This window comes from Lichenostomus cassidix, chromosome 5 (assembly GCF_008360975.1).
Source record: "Lichenostomus cassidix isolate B80296 chromosome 5, HeHo_3.0, whole genome shotgun sequence".
Lineage (NCBI taxonomy): Eukaryota > Metazoa > Chordata > Aves > Passeriformes > Meliphagidae > Lichenostomus > Lichenostomus cassidix.
This window is the reverse complement of record NC_139486.1, coordinates 35355292-35377109: the sequence shown is the minus strand read 5'-3', so window position 1 is coordinate 35377109 and position 21818 is coordinate 35355292. Positions and strand designations below refer to the sequence as shown.

General features: G+C 43.5%; 1 protein-coding gene across 9 annotated transcripts in view; it reads left to right on the top strand.

The window, feature by feature from the left end:
* The window catches only part of DPF3 (double PHD fingers 3), a 194102-nt gene that overhangs the window by 13187 nt on the left and 159097 nt on the right, over positions 1-21818 (top strand). Inside the window, exon 1 of one of the 9 annotated variants that reach the window (XM_085062232.1) lies at positions 8698-9115. The exons of 1 other annotated variant lie outside the window; for it this stretch is intronic. In XM_085062232.1, the coding sequence (XP_084918358.1) occupies positions 9000-9115 (116 nt within the window). In that variant the 5' untranslated portion in view covers positions 8698-8999. Of the gene's footprint in view, positions 1-8697; positions 9116-21818 lie in introns of those variants that run through there. 7 more of the 9 variants (XM_085062231.1, XM_085062235.1, XM_085062233.1 and 4 more) reach the window with 7 other exon arrangements.

The following is a 21818-nucleotide window of genomic DNA, read 5'->3' as shown; positions in this document are numbered from 1 at the left end:
TATTGGGTGGGAGAGAGGAAATTAAACGTACAGCAACTTCAGAATGAATGCCTATGGTTCCAGCAGTCTGGGTGCTATGCTAACAAGTAGGCTAAACTTGGATGTCCCCAGCGCTCCAGTTTGGAATAGCGCCCAGCTTTGGAATATAACATGCTTGTATTTGTATCTGGAATACAACTGGGATTCTCATGTTCAATAATCAGAAGGAGGGAGTATGAGTGAGGGAAACAGCTGCATATCTCTGGCATTAGGCTTTGCATACTGACCCTTGTTGTGTAACCTCCTCCGTGCTCTTGAAGTTTGAATTCATTTCAGGAGGTTGGCATGCATTTAGCTGGGAAAAGTGTTAGCTAGTGAATTATTCCAATTATATAAATAGAGTAAGGGAAGCCATTACTTGTCTGATTATGAGAGTGATCTTAAGCAATAAGCACCTCTCTCCCTTAACAAATGCAAGTACAACTCAGACTGTTTGTGCTATCCTTCCCCTTCTCCCAAAGTGGATTTGGCCAATGCCTCTGTCTAGAAGAGTGATGAGAGTGGATGGTCATGATTGCTAGGAGAAATTGTTACTGTGTGGGGAGATAAAAGGTTTTAATAAAAGGAACTTGGGGAAGAGCTAGCCAATGGCTTGGAAAGAATAAGAAGCTGTTGCAGTGCCAAAGGGGAGTGGAAAAGATTGCAGGTCAGTTATGCTTACTATACCATTTCTGAAGTGTCATAACCTGGGTAATCAATCATAAGGCTTTATTTTGTGGCTATTGGTTGCATAGGGTTCCTGAAGGCTGGATTCCTACTGCTTGCATTTTATAGTGAGATGCTGATGCTTGCAGGAGCTAAGCAAGGAGAATCCTCCCTAAGAAAATAATTTGGTAAGCTATTCTACATTCTGCAAACTGGAGCATAGCAGCAGCAACTGCAGTATTCTTTGTAGATGTTTTTATTCTATCAGTGTTGTTCTAATGCTTTTAAATTGTACTTCATACAGACTTTGGCCACAGACACCAGATGGGAGGAAACATTCTGCTATGTGTGAGATTGGCAAACACTTTGGGTTTTGCAAGTGAATGCAGAATTTAACATATAAGACACTGTTCCTAGTAGGTGACTGGTCTTACACACAGCTTTACAAAGTTTTGCTCAGTTTAAAAACTGTAGTGCTTGATCATTCCTGGGCATGACAGGTGCCAAAATATGCTAAGTGCTATAAGATTTCCTTTTGAAGGTTTCTTCAGGTTTTTTTTTTTTTTTATTGCTGAAGCTCCTTGTGCCTTCTTTTCTCAAATGTACAGGCTGGTATGCTCCTGGCTGGCTGTTGACCTTTAAAACAAAAAAGAAACGCCCCATCACAAGCAGGCACTGGAAGGAATAGTGAGGCAGGGAACTTAGATTTTCTGCATGTGGCACAGTTGGCTTGATGAAGTTTTATGTGATGATGTTGTGTTTAGACTTGTATTCCACTCTCAGCTCTTGGGTAGGAATCCTTCCTGTCCTGTCAGTCTGAGATCTGAAGATGGGTTAAATATGTATGCATAAGTGCTAATTGCAGCACTCTGAGGGAGAGAGTGGTTGGTTTGTGGCCTTATTGGTTAGGACGTTTGACCCTCTATAGCCTATTTAAGCTCACTGGAAACCGGCCCATATTAGTAATATGCATGAGGTGAGAATATGCAAAGATGAGAACCTGTCCCTCTGTCTATATATGCCTAGTAAATCCTGCACCAGGAGTCTTTCTTGGAATGGCACAAGGATTCAACAGGATAGTCTTAGAAATAGCCTAACAAGCATCATCAGTGGGAGTGAAAATCTGGACCTTGTATCAAGCAGTACCCCATCAACCTTTTTAGTTGCCTGGAATTTCAAAATAAACTTTGACAAGTTCTTCTTACGTGCTTTCTGTTGAGGCAGCACAGAGTACCAGTGACAGCAAAAGCCTGTCAACTCTAGCAAAAGCCTGAGCAAGTAGAAGACTTGACACAAAGGCTTAGATGTATGAGAAGAGTGGCTGGAGCAAGAGTTGTGGGGCAGAGCTTCCTGTTGAAGAGGTGGCTACTGCGTTTGAAGGAGGTGTCCTGACAGCAAAGCTGATTCATTCTTGCTTAAAAAACAAACAAACAAGAGGCAAATGAAAAAGCCCAACAAATAGCACACTGCCTGTGGCAATGCTGGTTTTATGTAAGGGACTTTATCAATGTGGTTATCTCTGTTAAAAAGTATCAGCAAAGTTACTCTGAAGGGGAGAATTCTGACTCGAGATCCTGTTTGGCTTGGGGAAATTTGTATCAGATTATTTCCCCAGGCTCCACCTGGGGAGACTTGGGAGCAAGTAAATCAGGGCTGGCTCCATTGTGACATTGACTGCAATAACTGACTCTAATGGGTTCCCAGGATCATTTTATGTTATACCAGTACTGCATTTGTTCACTGAAATTTGAAGTCATCAACTTTTAAAGTTGACCTAAACTGGCAATTTAGGCAGGTCCGTCCACAACTTTCTTGTTTCTCTCCTCTACCAAAGTAAAGTTGGATGGGAAATGGAAAACAATATTGAGATACTTTTAAAGCTGTTTCTATTTAGCAGGATTTAAAACATAGCTAAAATAGTCTTACTTCCCCCTTACTTGCATTTTCCTCTGGTGTTTGGCCAATCAATGCAATAGAATGAGCTAGTGCCTTCTTATCCCCTCACTAATTGTAAACTGCTGTTTCTGTGTATGTTTTTCTTTCCACTGCAACCACCCCATCAGATTTTATTTTTCTTACTTAAAATTTTTACTAAGTGGAAGATATTTTAAGTTACAAACTGTTTTGAAAATAATGGAACAAAACACAAGGAAAGAAAAAAAAAGAATGCAATACTATAATTCTTTTGTATTTATATGGAAGAGGGGGTGAAACCCTTGAAGGTGTTACTAAAATTATTTTAAAAAAACCCTTGAAATTAGAAGTGTTTCACAAATAATATTAAACTAAAAAAATAAAAACAAACCAACACTGGCAGGTGAGCTATTTTTGTGCTGAATCTTATTTTCCACGTAGTTAAAAAGACTGGTTTTGTTATTAGTTGTATAACTTCTGCATGTGATACAAAAGCAACCCACTTATGATAGTGTTTGTTCCAAAGACCAAAATTCACACTGTAAACAAGAAAGCTTGAATCCTGAAGGAAAACAATTGCAGTCATAACATTTACATCTGGACAGCTCACTTCTGCCTACTTGATTAAAAAAAAAATTCTCCATAGTGGAATTAGCAGACAGTCACGTCAAAATACTCATTCCTTTCTTTGAGGTGGTCTCATCAGTAAGGAAGTAAAGGTGAACCTGTCCAAATCAACAGCAGATTCAAAGTTAGCAGTCTTTGGATGAGTGTGGCACTTTGTTTTTCTCAGCTGTTAATTTTCTCAGGGAGAGTGCTATTCATTATGCTCAATCCAAATGTTAAACCTGTTTTAGAATCATAATTATGTTGTATGCTCTGTGCTTATTAGAGATAAGATTGATTAGCAAGGTATTACATTCTGTTTTCTCCTCATGGGCAAGAGGAAGTCATGTTGTACCACTTTTGGACCACATTTGAAGTTTTTGTTTAAAGGTGGTTAAAACCACAGATAGACAGTATCCCTGAACTTCATTTGGAGTAGCAATGAGGAACTTTTCTGGAGGGTCAGATCATCTATTAATTGTTCCCTAAACTATACCACCTGCTCCCTCCCTTAGAAACGCACTTTTACTCTTGTACTAGGAATAAGAGGATGCAGACCGCATAACTTCAGATGATTCAGGGTACCACCTCTGTATCCCATTGAAGGATGTACTGCAAAAACATTTTTTCCTACTTTTAATACAGGAAAGAGTGAAAAGGACTCCCAAAGAATTTACCTTTTTCTTTATTCTTTAATTTTTGTTTTCTTATTTTATTTTTTCTTTATTCTTTTATTTTCCTTTTTTTTTCTTTTATTTTTCCTTTTTCCCCCAGCTAGTTACTCACTTAAGAATTAAGACAGACAGACCAGTGTCTCTGGATGTGTAAATCAGGCTTCATGATGGGAACTCAGTTTTGTCCTATCTGAATTTTACCAGTGACTCCCCTCAAGGAGAGGACAGCCATAGTTACTGAATGTGTGTTCTTCAAAGCATGTATCTGTTTTATTAGATTCCTTTTCCTATTATTACTGTGGTTTTGCAGTGGCTACCAGAAAGACTTGTACTCTCCTTTTGAAGCAGCTTGTTCGTAAGATTATTTTCTATTGTTGGGGAAATTTAAAAACAATGCATGACACAGAATCTTCTGGTGGCCACACTAAATAGATTTTCAGCAGTTTGTTAAACTGGGGACAGACTTGAGCCAGACTCTGGAAACTTAAACAACTTCTGTCTCCTCAAACTTTTGAACGCTTCAGATTGAAGCCTCAATGTGCTTCCTACTAGTAGAGACTCCTCTTTAGTGTTAAAATGTATTTATTTTATCAGAACATCCCATTAAAAATAAAGGGGCATGAGTCCAGACATCAGTATTACACCATACAAGTAATTCAGGAGTGCTTGATAGAAAACTGAGTAGTGCATACAAAAATTTAAGCTGGGAAGTCAGAATCAGGCCTGAAATCAAGAGAGACTGAAGGCAACCAAGAACTGTTGCTATAGTTAAACAGGGGAAATTTTACTTAAAAAAAAATTCAGGTCCCTTTCATGAATACAATTCCCGAAGTTGTGAAGAATGAATTGTTGGTGCCAATTTTTACACTGTGTAGCTCCATAGTTACCTTTGTTATGCTGACTACATAAAATTTTTTTGGTGATGTGTCTGTAGAGGGTTGGTGTTGAGTCTGTAACATTGACACTCTGATATCTTTTCCTCCTCTTTCAGCTAAGCAACTATTGGTAAAGATCAAAGAAAGGGAGGAGGAGGGCTGACAAGAAACAGTGTATGAGAGATGCCTGCACAACTTTAATAAATAAAGAGGGGTTAAGGCTTCAAATCTCTTGCAGGATATTTATGCATGTGGGGCCCTGTTTTGCTGTAACAAGCTACATTACAGCACACTGTCTTACTTAGACCTGTATGAATCTGATACTTTGAATATTAATATATATGAATAAAAAAAAAATTAGACCACTGGAAATGTCTGAGAACATTAAACAGTTGTTAATCTACCAGAAGCCACTTCTTTTTTCAGCTTTGTTTTTTATGTTTCCCTCCATAGCAAAATTAGATTTGTGGCTTTCAGTGTCGGTGTCTAGTTTGTTTCACTTTCCAATTCACAAGAGTTGAGGAATGTACAAGAGGAACCTAACTTTCCCTCCCTCCAGAAAACAGCAACTCTACATTAAAACTTCACAAGATAAAAAGGAAAGCAAAAGATTGTAAATACAGGGTAAAAATTCTTTCACAGTGAAATATTGTCAGCCAAAATAAGGCTTTTCAGGGTCAACAGGAATATTGTTCAGACCTCACAAAAAGTATCAATGCACTTGCATTATGTCAATAGTAAAAATGTTTGAAACTGAGGTGCATCAGGAGAGCAGCATTATGATCCATGAGACATGACACTTCCCAATACACTGAGAAGATATGACACTGTGTTTCTTCTACTTGGGTAGAGACAAGCTGCAGTTCTGTATCGGGCTGGAGCTGAGGTGGTGAACTCTCTTCTAAAGCCCTGCTCACTCTAACCCTGTAGATGCAGCATGCTTAAGCCTTGTGTTAATGCAAGAGATGTTACCCAAAAGATTTATGTTAAAACTTACCTTCCTTTTTCAAAATTTCTGTGTTGGCTGTCCAAACATTTGGCAAGCTCTTGTTAAGAATGTGCCCACCTAGAGGTTTTTATGCCATATACTTTTAAATTATTTATATTTTGTTCAGCCTCCTTGTTATGTTTCTGGTGAGTGTGAATAAAACTAACAGTAACTAAGGACAAATGTAAAAATCGTGAGGTTGTAATTCAGTGTATATGTAAATGAGTGTTTCAGCTGTGTTGGTCTTGTAGGATGTAAAACAATAGTAACACTCCTGATTACTGACTTATGGTACACTAAAATCAGAAGAAAAATTAATCTAAAATTTACGTCATAAATGATCTACCAATGATGGGCTGGTGTGTATGTGAAAATGGAGATAACTCCATTTTATGGTGTTATTACCATAACCATAGTTACTCCAACTATGGTGTGGCATAAAATTTTTATTAGTATAGGTTTGTGATGTTCCAGTGCTTGCAAATAGTGAACATGTAAACAAGTTGTGTAGTTCATTACAAGTGAAATGCCAGTCAGTGCTCTGTGCCTTTTCTTTCAGCTAAAATGATAATCTAACTGCTGTAGAATTCTACATAAAACACACTACAGGAAAATTATATGGACATGTGAGCAAAGCTTGATGCCTTTGTTACCTCGGGTGAGACTTCCCACTGCTCTGATATGGCAGCTCTGTCCTTGGGTGTCCTGGAGATTCCTCTGAGCAAGGCAGTGCTGTTGACTGGTTCTCCTAGGCAGGAACGTGGGCTCTGCCTGGGAAAAGGGCTATCAACAATCCAAGGTCATCTGTGCCTGTTCTCACTGTTTGTTGCTTTTGCTGGTAGCTGATAAAGGCCTGATGTCTGAATAACAGGAGCAGCCAGGGAAGCATGTGTGGCTTAATCCTGTTTTTGCAGTATACTCCCTGCCAAGCTGCACCAAGAGCTCTTTGCCTGCAGAGCAGGAATGGGCCTATATATCCAACAAAACAGGACCAGAGGGACTCATTAAACTCCTAAAAATGACCTCAAATGGGGTTTCTTAATTATCTGAAAATGTCACCAGTTTTCCTTAGAAAATCTCAGGGCTTTCTAGAGCTTGGCAGGATTTGGTACCTTCTCTCAGTAACACAAATCTGTCTCCTGTTTTGCAGTGTGATAAAGTCCTAGGCGATTTTGTTTTTCATATATGTGAAGCAAAATAATTATCCCACAAGCGAATATTGCCCATCCTACAGTAAGTGCTCAGGTGTTTGCCATTAAGTGAATATCACAGCAATAAGAACAGTTGAACCAGAAATCCTCACAGCAGTGAGATGGGGTGTAGGTTGCTAGGCCGTGGTCACCAGCTCAGGTGCATGCTAAGCCCTTTGTTTCTTTGCAGCATGCACATCGACTGTGTGCATATGACAAGGCGGCAGTTTGTGGTTAGCTTTTCCTGTGAGCAGAGTGAGTACTGAGCAGGAGGGTCTGAAGTCGCATTCAATGTCACCTGGACCACCACTCTATTAAATAATATAATGTAATACGATAATGGAAATGTTCTTAAAGATTACTTCCCAGAACTGTTTTGGGATAGATCTCAGCATCTTGGCAACTCTCCAGCTGACAGAAAGCTTATTTCTCCTAAGCAGAGCCTGTAACCAAATGGCTTAGATTGCTTTGATGGAAGAGATGATTCCCTCCAGGGATATTTGCCTGGCACAGTACCTAAGTTGACCTAGTAGCTAGAATAGGCAATATTTTGGACAGAGGGACCCTAGACAGATCTTAAATTTTAACTTTTTGCAAACTTCTGATGAATCCTTGATGAATGGGAAACCGCTGCATTACGCTTCTGTCCCTGTCCGCACAGTGAGTAATAATTACAATCTTTCTGTTCTCCATTCCTCTTCCTTTTCTTTTTTGCCCCAGTATTGGAAAGTTCTATTTTGTCAAAAACTTGAGCAAGAGAGATTTTAGTTGTCTTTACTTTTTCAAGTTCAGCCCACTATCTCAGGAAGACTGCTATTTCTACTTCTGCTAAAATCTCACAAACATCACTCCTTCCATTCTTTTATTCATTGTGTATCAAATTGTTTATCTAGTTTCCTCCCTTTTACTGCTTTGTCAGTACTGTGTTTTAATAGTCTTTAGCTGAGTTTCTTCTGGATGTGTAGATGTGAAGAACAGGATTGCAGGCTTGGTTTTGGTGGAGGTTGTGTTTTTTAGAGGGATGGAGGATGCCTGAAGGGAGACGAGACCTTTGGGAGAGGGAGAAAAGTATGAGATGACAAATCTGACATTACTATCAGACAAGGAGAAAACTTTTTTGATTCTGCTCTTGTGGACGCCTAGTTTACACTAGAGCAATTTTGTGAACTTCAGTGGATTTACTTCTGAGAGTGAGATCAGGATTGACACCTCTTAAATTTCTTCGGTCATGCTCCATAATTCATTCGCAAGCTCCTTTAATGAGTTGCAGGTAAGCCCAGACTTCCTGGAGTTCGCTGCCTCCCTAGGAATGGGCTCTGCCTGCTCCGTGCGGCGCTCCGGGGTCCAGCCTCCCGTTTCTGTCTCATCGCAGGGCTGCATGTCCGGTGAAACGCGGGTCAGGGCTCTTCCCCCCGCGGCTCCCTGTGCCAGACGGAGGCGGGGGCCCGGCTCCCGGCGAGCCAGAAGTTGCTGTGTTGGAGAGAGGAGCGGGGCTGTGTAGGGCCGGGCGGGCGGTCTGGCCACCGCGCGTTATGTAAGGGCGCAGGGGCTGCGGGCCGGGATGACTGACAGAGAGAGCGAAATTCCTGGGGGAGGGGGAGCGGGAGCGGCGCTACCCTGAAGCCGCTGCCAGAACCGGCGGCCCGCGGAGACCTGGCGGGGAGCGCGGCTGTGGAGAAAGGGAAGCAGCGCGGGAAGGACGCTACCGGGCAGCGTGCGGTAGCGAGCGGGCGGCGCGGGCTCGTTCCCCCGGCGGGGCATGCCGCCTGAGAAACAGGGCGGCCAGCGGTGGCGGTGCGAGGGGACGAGGAGCCAGCCCGGCTTTCCCTCTCTCGGCGCGGCGCGTTCGAGCCGGGGCCGGAGCCCGGCAGGAAAGTGCAGCCCTGGCCGCGCTGGAACCCGGGGTGCCCCCGGGCGCGGCGGCGGCCCCGGCGGCGGCGCTGCCCCTTTAAGACCTGCCCGCCGCCAGTTCCAGGGAGAGGGAGTGACCTCTGGGCTTTGACAGCTCCCCTAATAACTAGCAGCGCCCCGGCCCCGCCCCCGCCTCGCCATTGGCCGGCGGGCCGGTATGCCGCGCTGCCATTGGCTGGCCGCTTCCCCTGAGCGAACCTTTAGAACTCCGAGACACAATATTCTGTTACATTGTAGCAAAATGGCGACTGTCATTCACAACCCCCTGAAAGCGTAAGTAGGAATCAAAAATGTACATATTCCGCGTGGTTTAAATATGAAAAAAGGCGCCTTTCCGGCGCCGGCTGCCAGCCGGAGCCAGGTGCCGGCAGCCTACCGGCGGGTCCCTCCTCCCGCCCTCTTTTCTGCCCCAGCGACTCGCTCGTTTTTTGTGCAACACATCCCCGCGGCTCGCGCCGAAATTAACGAGGAAAAAATTGTTGGGTTAATTGGCACCCGGGCGCGGGGCGGGGGGCGGCGGGCGGCGGGCGGCGGCGGGGAGCCCGCCCGGCTCTCCCGGGGCGCAGCGCGGGGTCGGCGGCGGCCGCGTCCCGCGGGGGTGCGCGCACTTGACAGCGTCCTGCCCCCGCTGCCCCGCCGGGCTGGCCCCGCCACCGCGCTCGGCGGGGCACGGACCGGCCCGCGGGGGCGCTCGGTGCGCGGTGCCTCCGCGCTACCGCCGCGCCTCGGAGTTGCCTCCGTAAATCTTTGGGGAGTTGGGATGTCTTGACGAGCTGGCCCCCCTCGCTTCTCGGCTGGGCGGTCGCAAAGCGGGGCAGCTGGGGTTCCGCCGGTGCGTCTCGGCGCTCGTGCCGGAGAGGGAGCGACGGGGAGAGGCAGGGAAGCAGACTTGGGTGAAATGAATGACTCGGGACTGCCGGTCGCTGATTTTGGGCAGGAAGTCCGGAGATCTGTTTTGCATATGACAGGCTTTCGCTTTTCAAAGTGGCAAAGAGAGTTGATTGTGTTTCCATCTTGAGAGCGGGCACAAGCCGCCGAGGGCTGCGCGGACGGGGTCTGACCCCAGCTCGAGAGAGGGAGGGAGGGAGGGAGAGAGGGGGCAGGTACTTCTGCTGCGGAGGTATTCCGGGGTTCCCCGGCTGATTTCTGAGGGGCACCGCGGGAGCCGGTTGTCGTCTTCTGGATCGCGTCCTTTATTTTCCTTGTGGTCTGCAGCGCACGCCGCTAATCCCCGAAGGCATTAGGGAGAGTGGGATTTGGCACCGTATGCGGGGAGAGGAGCTGTCTTAACCTTTTTCAAACGACTTCCCTGCTAACGGGGGCAGCGCTCTTGCTAGTAAAGCAGGGAAGCAGAGTACCTGGCGGTGACGCTTCATTTGCACTTTCCGGCTGTGCTGAGTGGGTGTTTTTATACCTTTGAGTTTTGTGAGATGAAATTAGGGCTGCGAGGTTTTCTTTTCTTTTTTTTTTTTTTTTCTCTTTTCCCTCTGACTTGAGCTTCTCCGGTTGGAGTTGGAAAAACACTTGAAGGTTTTTCCAGGGATTTCTGCCGCTGTCTCTCTGCGATCCAGAGGGATAGGAGAGCCTCGAGCTGGGAAGGGGTGCTGACGTGTTTATCAGCTCTCCTGCTCCGTCCTGGCAGAGAAACCTTTGCTTTCATTTACTCGACCTCTCGGGTATAAACGTCCACGGGGACAGGGGAGCACAGTTGCAGGGGGTTAATCAAAGAAGTCCGAGTATCCTCATGGCTGGGTGGCGAGGGACTGAAGGCGCTCTGAAAACCGCGCGGAAGAGGCAGCGTGCCCCCCCCGTTCGACGGCAGGTTTGACGCTTGTGCGGGCGAGAGCGATTTCTCTCCGTGCCCCTCCCGATCGCCGGGCGCTGCCCGAGCGCCGGCAGCACACCCGGAGCCGCACCGCCCGGCTCCGCACCTGAGCACGGAGCAGCCGCGGACGTGTGCGCCGGTCGCGGCTACTGCCGGTAGAGGGGAAGCCCGGGCTCGGTGGCCTTTGGGGACGGCGGGCGGAAGGCGGGGAGCACCCGGGAGCGGCCGCGGCCACGGGAGCACGGCTGGCGGCCCCGGCCCTCGCCTCGCCGGCGGACGGGACCTTGCTGCCTCTCCTCGCACTTCGTGGCACCGTGGGGCTCCCAGCAGTCGCGGCGGATCCTGCCGAAGGGCTGCTTGTGCAGGAATGAATCGGGGCCCGATCCTGCTGCTGCTAAAGTCGGGGAGGACAGGATGAGGCCATTTATAATTAGCTCCCTTCTCCTCCCCTCGCCCCTGGGGGGTGTGAGAGGAGGAAACAATAGACATCAAGTGCTGGGTTCGCTTTTCTCTGCGTGCCTTTTAAAGTACTAAGGCTATTTGGAGGAAGCAGAATTGGTACTGGCTGTCTGACACCGTCTGCAATTTTGTTGACAACTTGTTTAATAAAACATTTTATAATTTTCACTTATTCTTTAAAGTTGCTGATCGGGAAACTATACACATGTAAATAAATTATGCATGGGATAAATTAGGACAAAAACAGTAGGACATATAATAGGGGCTGGGATGCAGTGTACAGTGTTTTATCCTCATGTGTCCTTCCTGACAATGAACGGGAGCTGAATGACATTTGCATTTCCTCTGTCTGCGTTTTGATTGTATCTCAGAACCCACAAACGCCCCCTACAGAAACCGGCCACACAAAGGTTTTGCTCCGAGATGGGGGACAATGTAGGGACTGAAAAATTCGAGCTCAGGTATCAAGCAGCTCCTTGTGTGTGCTTGTGCGTTTAAGAGTGTCCAATGTTCAGTTTTTCTATGGCACTTGGACACACATGAAGCCTTGTTCATGCTAGGCTAGTCTCTCTGAATAATGTATTCCAGTACCTGAGCATCTGTGGGAATGCATTTCATAGAATAGCTCAGTGTGTGGAGTCCCTTATTAATGATCTGCTTCTCCCTACTCAACTTGCCTCCTTCTCTGTCCAGCACTCTCTTATCCCTTTCTGGTTCTCTTTTTGGTGCTTCCATCTCTTTGCTCTTCTCCCTTTCACTTCCACTGGTGAGCTAATCAACCTGACATTACTGCCTGTTATTTCTGCCATTTATTACCTTGTTGTTTACCAGCATGGTGCTACAGACAAAAATATCTAAGTTTAACAGATCTGCAAGGTAAAGGTGGTGGGTGGTTGGACAAGCACGTGCTTCTTCCTCTGAAGAAATGGCAGTATTCTGACAGCTTTGATAGGACAGCAGTGGATTTGAAGTGCTGAATTTACTGTTGTCGAGTTTTTTTCCCACTAGTTTGTGTACCTATCTCCATATTCTTTCTTTCCATCTTCTTCTCCTTTGGCTCTTTTAATATGAAGACATTCAAGTGGTGCAGTAGAAGAAACAAATGCACTTTAAAAGTATTCTGAATTACTTAAAATGTCAGTCAGAAATCTCAATGGACTTTGTAAACATTAATTAATTAAACCTCTCAATGCCCCTCTGAAGAAAGGATTATTGCCTTTGTTTTATGGATGGCTTAACTAGGACACAGTGGTTCAGAAACTCTCCAAAAGATCAAGTCTAGAATGTAGCCATTCAACTTCCAGTTTTAGCATCTAGTCCCATTTCCTCTATCTCTGCCTTATTAGTGATGTGCATATGGTACCATAATGCATTTAATGTAATTAAGACCCTGTAATTTACACAGTCTTGTCTAGAAGCAGAGCTGGTTTCCTCCCACCCCTTCTCTGTCTTTACTCCCACAAATGACTTTTATTTCAGGTTGTCAATTAAACACACTGAGTGGAACATGGGTTATTGCCATTTCAGTGTGTGAGATCCCTCACGCCATACAGCGCTCTGCCTGGATGCTCACCAGAGGGGCTGTTGCCTCCCAGTAGTTTAGCAGTGCTGGTGCTCTCCCTTTTCCTCAGGACAGCCTCTGGGACAAAAGAAGTTAACTCAGACTCAGCTGCTAGACTAGCTCACTTACATGCTGACTGCATTGTTGGATAACTTTGATGTGCTTGGGGACACTTATTCTCTGCCAGGTGTTTGGGGAGCAGATCATCACAGATTTGTGTGCACAGTGCTAGAGCTGATCTACCAGGCCTGTTCTGTCTCTGCATTCCCACTGCAAACACACAGCAGCAGTTGGGTTTTCAATTGCTGTACCTTCTCAGATAAAATTGCCTTGACAGCCAACTCCAACCTCTGGGCTGCCAAATGACCTTCCTTGTGATGATGAATTCTGTGTCATGAGACACCTGTGAAAAAGTGGTCTGTGTTTGCATCCCTGTTTCACATTGGCAAGAGACCAGCATGAGTCTCGGGGTCTTATATGGCTGGAGTATGTAATTAGTGATTACTCTGGCTTGAACTCAGGCTGGGGACTCTTAACTGGGAAGTCCTGTATGCCATTACACATCCCTGAAACAGCCCTATGTCCTGATTAAGTGCTGATGAAGACTGATTTTATTTTTTTTTTTTTTTTTTTTTGGATGTTGTTACATAAGCTTTTGGTTGCTGATTTCTAATATTCAAGTGAAAGTATAATGTGCAGTGCTGCTTTCTGCAGGTGGAGGCAATAAAATAGGCAGACACTTAGATTGCCAGTTCAGTGTTTACAGGTGATGTGGAGGTGATTTTAATGTGGCCTTGCAGAAGGGAATTTTCTTTTGCTTGACAGAACAGGGTTTGTTGGGCACATTAAACCATGTACCAAAATCTCTACAGTGATTCCAGTGTGGCTCTGATATTACTTAAAAACATAAATGAGCTCTAGTGTGACACATTTCAAATCAAAACCATTGTCCGCATGTAAACCTTATTTTCTGTATCTCAGTAGCAGCTTTCAGAGAAAAGAGGGGATGAATGTCACTGTATTTACACAGGGAAATGTAAGCATAAAACCAAAGTCATTGGAAGGCAGAAAAGGCAAGTTAAGAAGACCTGAGGATATACTGGTTTTGAATATGAGAGGCTCTGATAAATGGCACATTGCTTGTTACAGTGCTGTGTCTGGTTCCACCAGTCACTCACGCATGATTAGTTTTTGCAGTGCTTTTGTAATTTTGTTTTGTTGGTCTTTCAGCCTTTCACAGTCTGTCCAGTTGTGTGGATGGATGGAGGTTGTATCTCAAAATTGCTGCTGAAGAAAAAGTTTTTAAAACATATTATTTGTGGTGTGTGAAAGAAAAATAGAACTATCTGGGTTGTGCTACAGAGGCCCAAAGGTATGATTTTTTTGAGACTGTAATAATTTCAAGGTAAGCACATGTCCGATGGGCTGGATGCATGATACCCATTAGACAGGATTCACAGTGTGCGAGTGGGAATACTTTACGCAGAAGTCAGGTACACAAAGCAAAGTGGGGATCTGTGTCAGTCTGAGTCATGGGGAAGGTAATGTGGCTCATCCTTTGTGGAGCCTAATGAAAATTGATTTCTTCTTCTGCTTTCCTAAAACTGGAAGCGTGATATTTGAAGGTTGCTCTCAAGAGCAGACTTTGTCCATCCTGTATATCTGTCTTCTACAGCCTATGACAGTTGGCTGTACCTCTGCTGTCCTGAAATGAGGCATTCCAAAGCCCCCATTGGCTGTGAATAAACCTTCTTTTAGGATTGTAATTTGCCGAATCTGGAATTTTCTCACTCTGGTTTGTCTTTCATGTCAGAGCTGAATTTCTTTGCTCAGTAGATCAATTTTACAATCTTGGTATTTATTCTGGGCTCATCACTGTGTTGTCTGTATGTGATGTTGCCTTGAGCAAGAACCATTCCTGTATTGTTTATCCCTGAGGACTTGTAGGAGTGGAATGAATCTGTTCCGGGAGTTGATGTTTTTTTCCCTTGGAGAGACCAACCTCTGATCTAAGGTTTCCCTGTCTGGGGTGACATACTCCCATGAGCAGACAAGCAGCACCAAGGCAACATTGCTTGAGGCCTGTTCCGAGGGCTTCATTAGGACTGTACTGCTCTTCTGGCTTTGGCTGGCAATTTTGCCCAGGATGCAGAGACTGAGGAGTGTTAATCACTTCCTTTGTGCAGGTCTCAGTTTTTGCACTGGTTTGTTTCTTAAAAGGAAAGTTATTTCATCAACACAATCTAAAAGGATTTATACTTTTAGAATACTTTTCTTTTTTTAAAAAAAATTTCAGATGGAAGTGCTTCTTGCTTTTCTTTAAAAACTTTTCTACAATTTGTAGAACAAACCTAAATATGCTGGACTTGTGCATGAGAAGCAGAAATTGTTTTTTTCTTGTCTCTTTCTTATTTCAAAAGAAAGAAGAAAACTGCACAGTGTATTTTTACTGCCTAAACTGAGTGACAACAGAAATATCATAAGTGAATGCTTGAATACCAAAAATTAAAAATTCTTATTTAATTTTAATAGCCTAAATTATTAGAAGCATGATTTTAAAAAAAATTGTTATATATGGTTTATTTCCCAGCAGAGCATATTTTAACCAGAGATTCCCAGCAGATGTCTCAGAAAAGAATAATGCAGTGTCTCAATGGCTGCTGGCAAATATCCTTCTCACACCCCCATCCTCTCCAGTATGGGAATAGCAGGAGTATGTCAGTATGTGTCTCAGTTTTCAGGTTACCTGCCTGAGCCGGGTGTGGTCAGAGTTACTATTCCAGCCGCATGGAAGGTTTTACTGGCACTCCAGCCTTGTCAGAGGGGAGGCTTCACAGGGAGCCAGTGGAGCAGCAAGAGCAGGGCAGGGACGGGTACTGATGAGTGTGCACTAGGTGGCTGTGATCAGCAGCGTGTGCTTGCCAAATCCTGATTCATTAATTTCACGTTCTGCTGAGCTGTATAGCTGGGAGAGAGTCTCCTGCTCAGGTGTTGATGGGGACACTGACTACATCAATGTTCTTCTGGTGAGAAGGGCTGAAAGTGATATTTAATGTTACAGTCTGTTGTGACAGAACTGATCCAACTTGAGGATCATCTCTCCATTCATACAAAACCGTGAGTTCTATTAGTCTGATAACTCTACTTGCTTTCTGATAATTTTTATAAATGTATATAAAATTGCAGCTATAACATATATGAAATTTTAGTATGCAAAAGAAAGGAACCCTGTGTAACTTACAGCTTCTCCCCCTTGTTTTTTATCAGATTCCTGCTTGTGATGCAAGATACAAAGCCTTTGTTAAGACATTGTGCTAAATTTTCTACCAACACATGGTTTAATGCTTCCTGCCTTTTAGTTCTCAAAAATCTAAATAGTTGGATGGTGCAAAGAAAATCAGGTGCAGAGCAGTGAAATAAGGCCATGCCCTGAGTTGGTTAATTCCAGCCTGCCCTACCGCATCATCTGGCAGGGCTGATTTGATCTGATCAGATGCGGGCATGCTACTTCTGCCAAAACGCAAAGTACAGTGCTTATGCTGCTTTTATGCTTTGAGTTGGCTTCATGAGAGCCACAGGAAGATAGATTATGGCTGTTGGAACAAAATTTCCTCTTGAAAATGTTTTGGGTGCTTTTAGTGTTTTGGAAGAGTAAGTGAACACCAGTTCAAGTGCTTTGTGTCACAGGGCTGTGAAATTTTTGGGAACTTTTTCTGGGAACTTTGGAGTTTCTAGTATTCATTTGGATCCACAACCTAGCATGACTAGTCACAGAGCTGAGAGAAAAATCAAAATGGCTGGAGCTATAGCCCAGATAATTCACTGTCCGGTGAACACTGTGAAAATGAAACTTATTGTGGAGACACAAAATTAATATTTTTTCTTCAAGGGAAAAGTAGTGTCTATATTTTTATGCCACTTCCATTTCAAGAACAGTTCTAAGAAAGTAACCCATGGATTTGTGGCTGTTCAAATATTTTGGTCTCAATATTGTTTCCTGAAAGACTCTGTTTAGTCAATGATGGGGACTAATGTATGTTATGTTTATGATTACTTTAAAACCTGTGCAATTTGAATATGGAATAATGGAAACAGTGGTTCATAAAGCTATTTTTTACTACTAAGACTCCTTTGGTGGGCATTGTGTTTGAGGCTGCCCTCCTGAGTGTTCAGAAAAATCACTACCCAGAGTCCAATATCAGAAATCATAACATGACCCACTTGTATCTACAAGCTGACCCTGATTGCTTTTGCCTGTTTTTTTTATTAACTACTAAAAGCTGCTTTGAAGACTGCAGGTTTTTGTGTTTTCTATGGATTGTTTATCCTCGAAGTTTTCAGTTCATTAGCATATACCTATTGAGGTGAAATATGGATTAAATCAGGATCACAATTTTAATTCAGAGATTAGTACCTTTTATAGCTGGGGCAGTACAAGTTAAGAGGCATATGAGATGTGATGGGTGAGGGTTGGTGATGGTAACTTCTACTGCTTTGTCATATCTGACTGACCCTTTAATTTTTAGAATGTGCTTCTCCAAAAATGATGTGCCCCTCTGCTAACGTTGGTGATGTTACCCTTCAGTGATCAAGTGGCATGTGGATGAAAGCCATGTTAATACCTCTCCAGGCAGGATGGGGGCCCCAAAGGCATCTCGCTTCTCTCTCCTCCTGTGCTGATACAAATGAATGGGACCTCAGTCAGGTTACTGGTGTTATGTTGACAAACAGGCATTCCCGAGGCTGAAATCTAACAAAATAGTGGTGATGGGGAAAATATGTGGCAAACTCCTCTCAGTTTTTTGTCACCAGATCGGATTTGTTTTTGTCAGTAGTCTCAGCTAAATGTTTTATCTTCTCCTTGCTTTCCCCTGCCTCCCAACCTCTTTCCCCTATTGACCTCTATGAGTGCAGTCCTGGCTGCTGATTTATCAGAGCAGGCTGGCTCAGCACTGTGTGGAGATTGCTTTTAATTAACTCTCTTCGTTTTGCCAACCTTCAGGGAGCAGCAACCCTTTAATGATTATAATACTTTATCTGGATTTATATCCACCTTATGTGTTGTTTGTTGCTCTGCTTCCTCACATGCTCTTCCTGAGTCATTTCCCAAAATGAAAGATTTGTTTCAGGTCCCTCATACAGGATGAGGAAGAGAGTCTTTAATGGCTTCTGGACTGGGAGGATGGACACTCTATGATCTACCTGGGTGTTTTGGAGGAGGATGGGGGTTGTGAGGCGATGCCTGGATAGGGAGTTTGAAGTGATGCATTTTGGGGCTGTCTTGGAACAAGACTCATTTCAGCAACTTGCCTCTATGCACAGGGAGAGGCAGCTTTGTTTTGTGGTTGCAGCACAGCAGATGGGTGCCTACTGAATTAAATCTGCTCCCTGACTTGTTGTGTGACATAGATAAATCATAAACTTGTTTTCACAGTCAGGTATAACTCTAGTGACTCTACTCAGCCTGACTAGTATGAATGTTACTAAAATGCAGTTAACTTCTTATGAATGAGTAGAGGTCTAAAAGAGAGTCTCTTTTTACCTGCAAAAGACTACCTTGGCCTACTGGAAGTAGCTCTACCAAGTGAGATTTCTTCTAACTGAGCAGAAAGCAGCTATATAAAATTTCTCCCACCTAGAATTTCCTCTTTACATATCCCACAATGAGGATTTCAGGAGATTCCAGCCTGAAATAATTAGAAAAATTATTATTTGTAATGTAAAGTATGTGTCACTTTCATGCCAGAAAAATGCTTTATAATCATGCTTTAATTAGGCATCATTGTCTCTTTCATGGTGTAATGTCCTCCATTCCTCTGTGGGAAGAGTGGCATGCACTGTCTGAATTGGTGATGGTCACACTAGTCACATCATCAACCACTGACTCAACATTGCTTTGCTTTTGGTGTTGAGCGTTAGTATGAGAGTGACGTGTTGAAGGTGAGTAGGAATCCTTCCTTAGTAGCATTTTCATGACCAAGCTGAGGAGTGGAAAAGTGGGTTAAGACTGTTTGCCTGGTTCTGATGAAAGAAGTTCACCAATAATTATTGTTAAATCATCCTTAATGGCAGCAGTTTATGGCCAGAGCTGATAAAGGCATATTTGAGATGCAAAGACTTTACCATGGAAATGAACCAAATGGCAAGTACTTTTGCATTTCAAAACATAAATGCCATACACAATTCTGCTCAGTACGATTTCAAAGTCATTGGTGTGAGAATAGTTTTACATGGCTACTTGTAAATATGTGTATTTAAAGCCCCTTTGTTCAAATGGCAGAAGAAATTAAGAAGTTCCCAGATCTAGTCCTCCCATACTGAGGAAAACTGGACACCAGCTGAAAGGAATACGGCTGTGGGTGCTACTTATCAAAATGTTGGCTGCACATCACTGTGTAAGATCATCTGTGTCATCTGGTCTGTGGTTTGTGTTTCTATCTTTCCTATCTTCTTCTGCAGTCAGCTTTACTTAAAAAAAATAATTGTTTGAATATACATTTTTATGTGTTGTTGCTGTGATTCCACAGTAACTAATTCCTGGCATTCTCATCTGACCAGACTGCAAACATATCTTCTTCAGGTACTCGTTCTGCTGGGTAGATCTGAAAGTAAATTCCCTTCTCCCATATTGTTAACCTTCTAGTTTTGTTTCCACAGCTAACTTATCTACAAAGTTCTAGGGCTAGAAGAGGCTGTCTCTTGACACATCTTCTGAATTCCTGACAGCAAAACACACTCACCATGCAAAATTGAAACCTGGCTGGCCCTCAGAGGACAATATATTTCCCAGGCTATTGTTTCCAGCTACCTTCTCCTCCATGTACCCTGCAGAATGGAAGAGGAACAGATGAGGGGTGAGCACTCTGCCTTTGGGAAAGGCTTTGACCTGAAAATGGATTGAATTCCAGCCGAATGGTTCCTTCCCTTGGTAACAGAATTGCACGCCTGGGCTCTGAGCTCTTTGCATTAATTTCATCTCTGCAAAACTTTCCCAGTCAATTAACCATGTCCATCTCCTGCTCTAGCAGCCACATGTGTCTTTTCTGCCACAGCAGGGTTTTGAAGCAGTAACTCCCTGAAGCCTTTGCTGCAGCAGTTTTCCTTGAGCAGCTTCCCTCAAACATGGTTATCAATCAGAACCTGTCAGGTTTTTTCCCTCCAATGCATCTATTTTCAGGGCTGTAGGAGTTTGACCTATTGCTTTTGTCTTTATAAGTACTACTTGTTACAGTAGGGTCCAAAGCTGCATGAAAATTTCACTCTTAGTGTGTTGAGATTTTGCTAAACCTGGATATTTCTTTTACTTTCTGTCATTTTGCCTCCCTTAATTTTTAATTTTGCTTGTCCAAAAGGCCTCATTAAGCTGGCCAGTAGTTCTTGTGAGGTTGTTCCAGGCAGCACCTGCAATGCAGAGTTCACCTGTGAGTACTTGGCTAACAGGATTTCATGAAAGAGTAGTGAGTTCTTAGAGGCTGAAGTATCTGGGAGATGCTCAGCCCTGGGGTTTGATAGAGGCGACCTTTTGAAGAGAACTGTGCATCCACCTCTGGAAGAATGGTTTGTATGCTGGTACTAGCGGTCCCTTGGCAAAGCACCTAAGGGGCTGTGAGTGGCTTGAACATTATTTCCTTGCCTGTTGTGCTATGATCAAAGGTCAGGTTGGGCTAGAGTGCCTATTCAAGCAAGAGTCTATGCTTTTTGTCTTGATTATATGAGTGAGCCTGGTTCTATTTCTATAGGTACCTGTATCATGAAGGCTGCCATCCTGGTTGGCACTAAGTGGGTCCTGTGTGGGCTCTTTCAGACAAGAAGATGAAGACCAAATTGGCCACAGTGGTTCAGTTAATGGAAATGTGGGTTTAAAAGAGGGTTCCTGGGTCTTACGTACAGTCCTGTGGTACCATGTCAGATAATCTCTTTCATAAACTGAAAAGTCCTTGTCTTAAATCCCCACTTGGACTATTTGTTCCCATTACTCCTCTTGGGAGGGTTCCAGAACCCACTGCTCTGGTGGCTGGAAATAGCTTTTTAATCCCTGGCCTAGCCCTACTTGTGACCAGTTTATTCCCATTTGTTCTGGTGCCAGCATGGAGTTGTTAGTTTAAATACTATTGCTTCCTTCAGGTCTTCTGCTCCACTATGACTTGTACATTTGTGCAACACTATTATAAGCCCTGTCAGTCTTTGTTTTGATATACTAAACTGTTTGTGCTATCTTTTCCTTTCCTTTGGTCACTGAAGTGTTTATTGTCTTTGTTGTCTCTAAGCCAGCTTGGATTACTTGCATTCAGCTTTCTTGAGTGTGAGTAGACATAGTTGTACTTTGTTCCAGGTGATATTTTGCCCTCTACAACAACATTATTTTTCACCTCTTCTGGGAAAACTTTGCTTTTGCATTTGTTTGTGGTTGTATAGTGCTGCTGGTTCATAGTTATCCTGTGGTAGACTGATACTGCTAAGTTTCTTCTTCTGCCCTTTAAGCTGTTGTTGAGATGAAGATGTGCAAGTTATTAAGTGAAATTTATACTGAATTCACTCAACGTAATTCTTGTCTGATACTTTTAATTTCCTTGGTGTCCCTTCAGCTTGTGTTAGTGGCTAACTTTTCTCAACACACACACTTTTTGTGCTAAGGTCATTAATGGAAATACTGACTTCAGCTTCCAGACCAATCCTTTCCAAAACTCCAGAAGTAACCTCCTGTCAGCCAAATAATGTCTCTGTGTCCAACCCTCTTTCAGTAGTTTTTCAGTCATCTCACAGTTCTTTTAATAATCCTCATCTTCTCAATTTTCAGTAATTTCTCATATACTACTGCATGAAACATTCTCTAGAAGTCCAAATAAGTAAGAAGTGTCTTATGGAAGCAAGATGTCAAGTTACTCTGTCGCAAGGTTTCAATCTTGCATCTTTTTAATTTCCTTGTTCAAGACTGTTCTTGATCATTTAGCACGTAAAAATCTGCATGTGTGTAAACTCTAGCTCACTTAGCCTTGCTGAAGTAATTTGCAAGGCTTGTGTTCCATAAGAGTTAACAATGAGTATCTTATTTTGCTTGTTATATTCTGGTAATACAGTTGCAACCATGATTTGCAGCATCTGTTTAAAGAACTTGCTAATAGATGTATGGT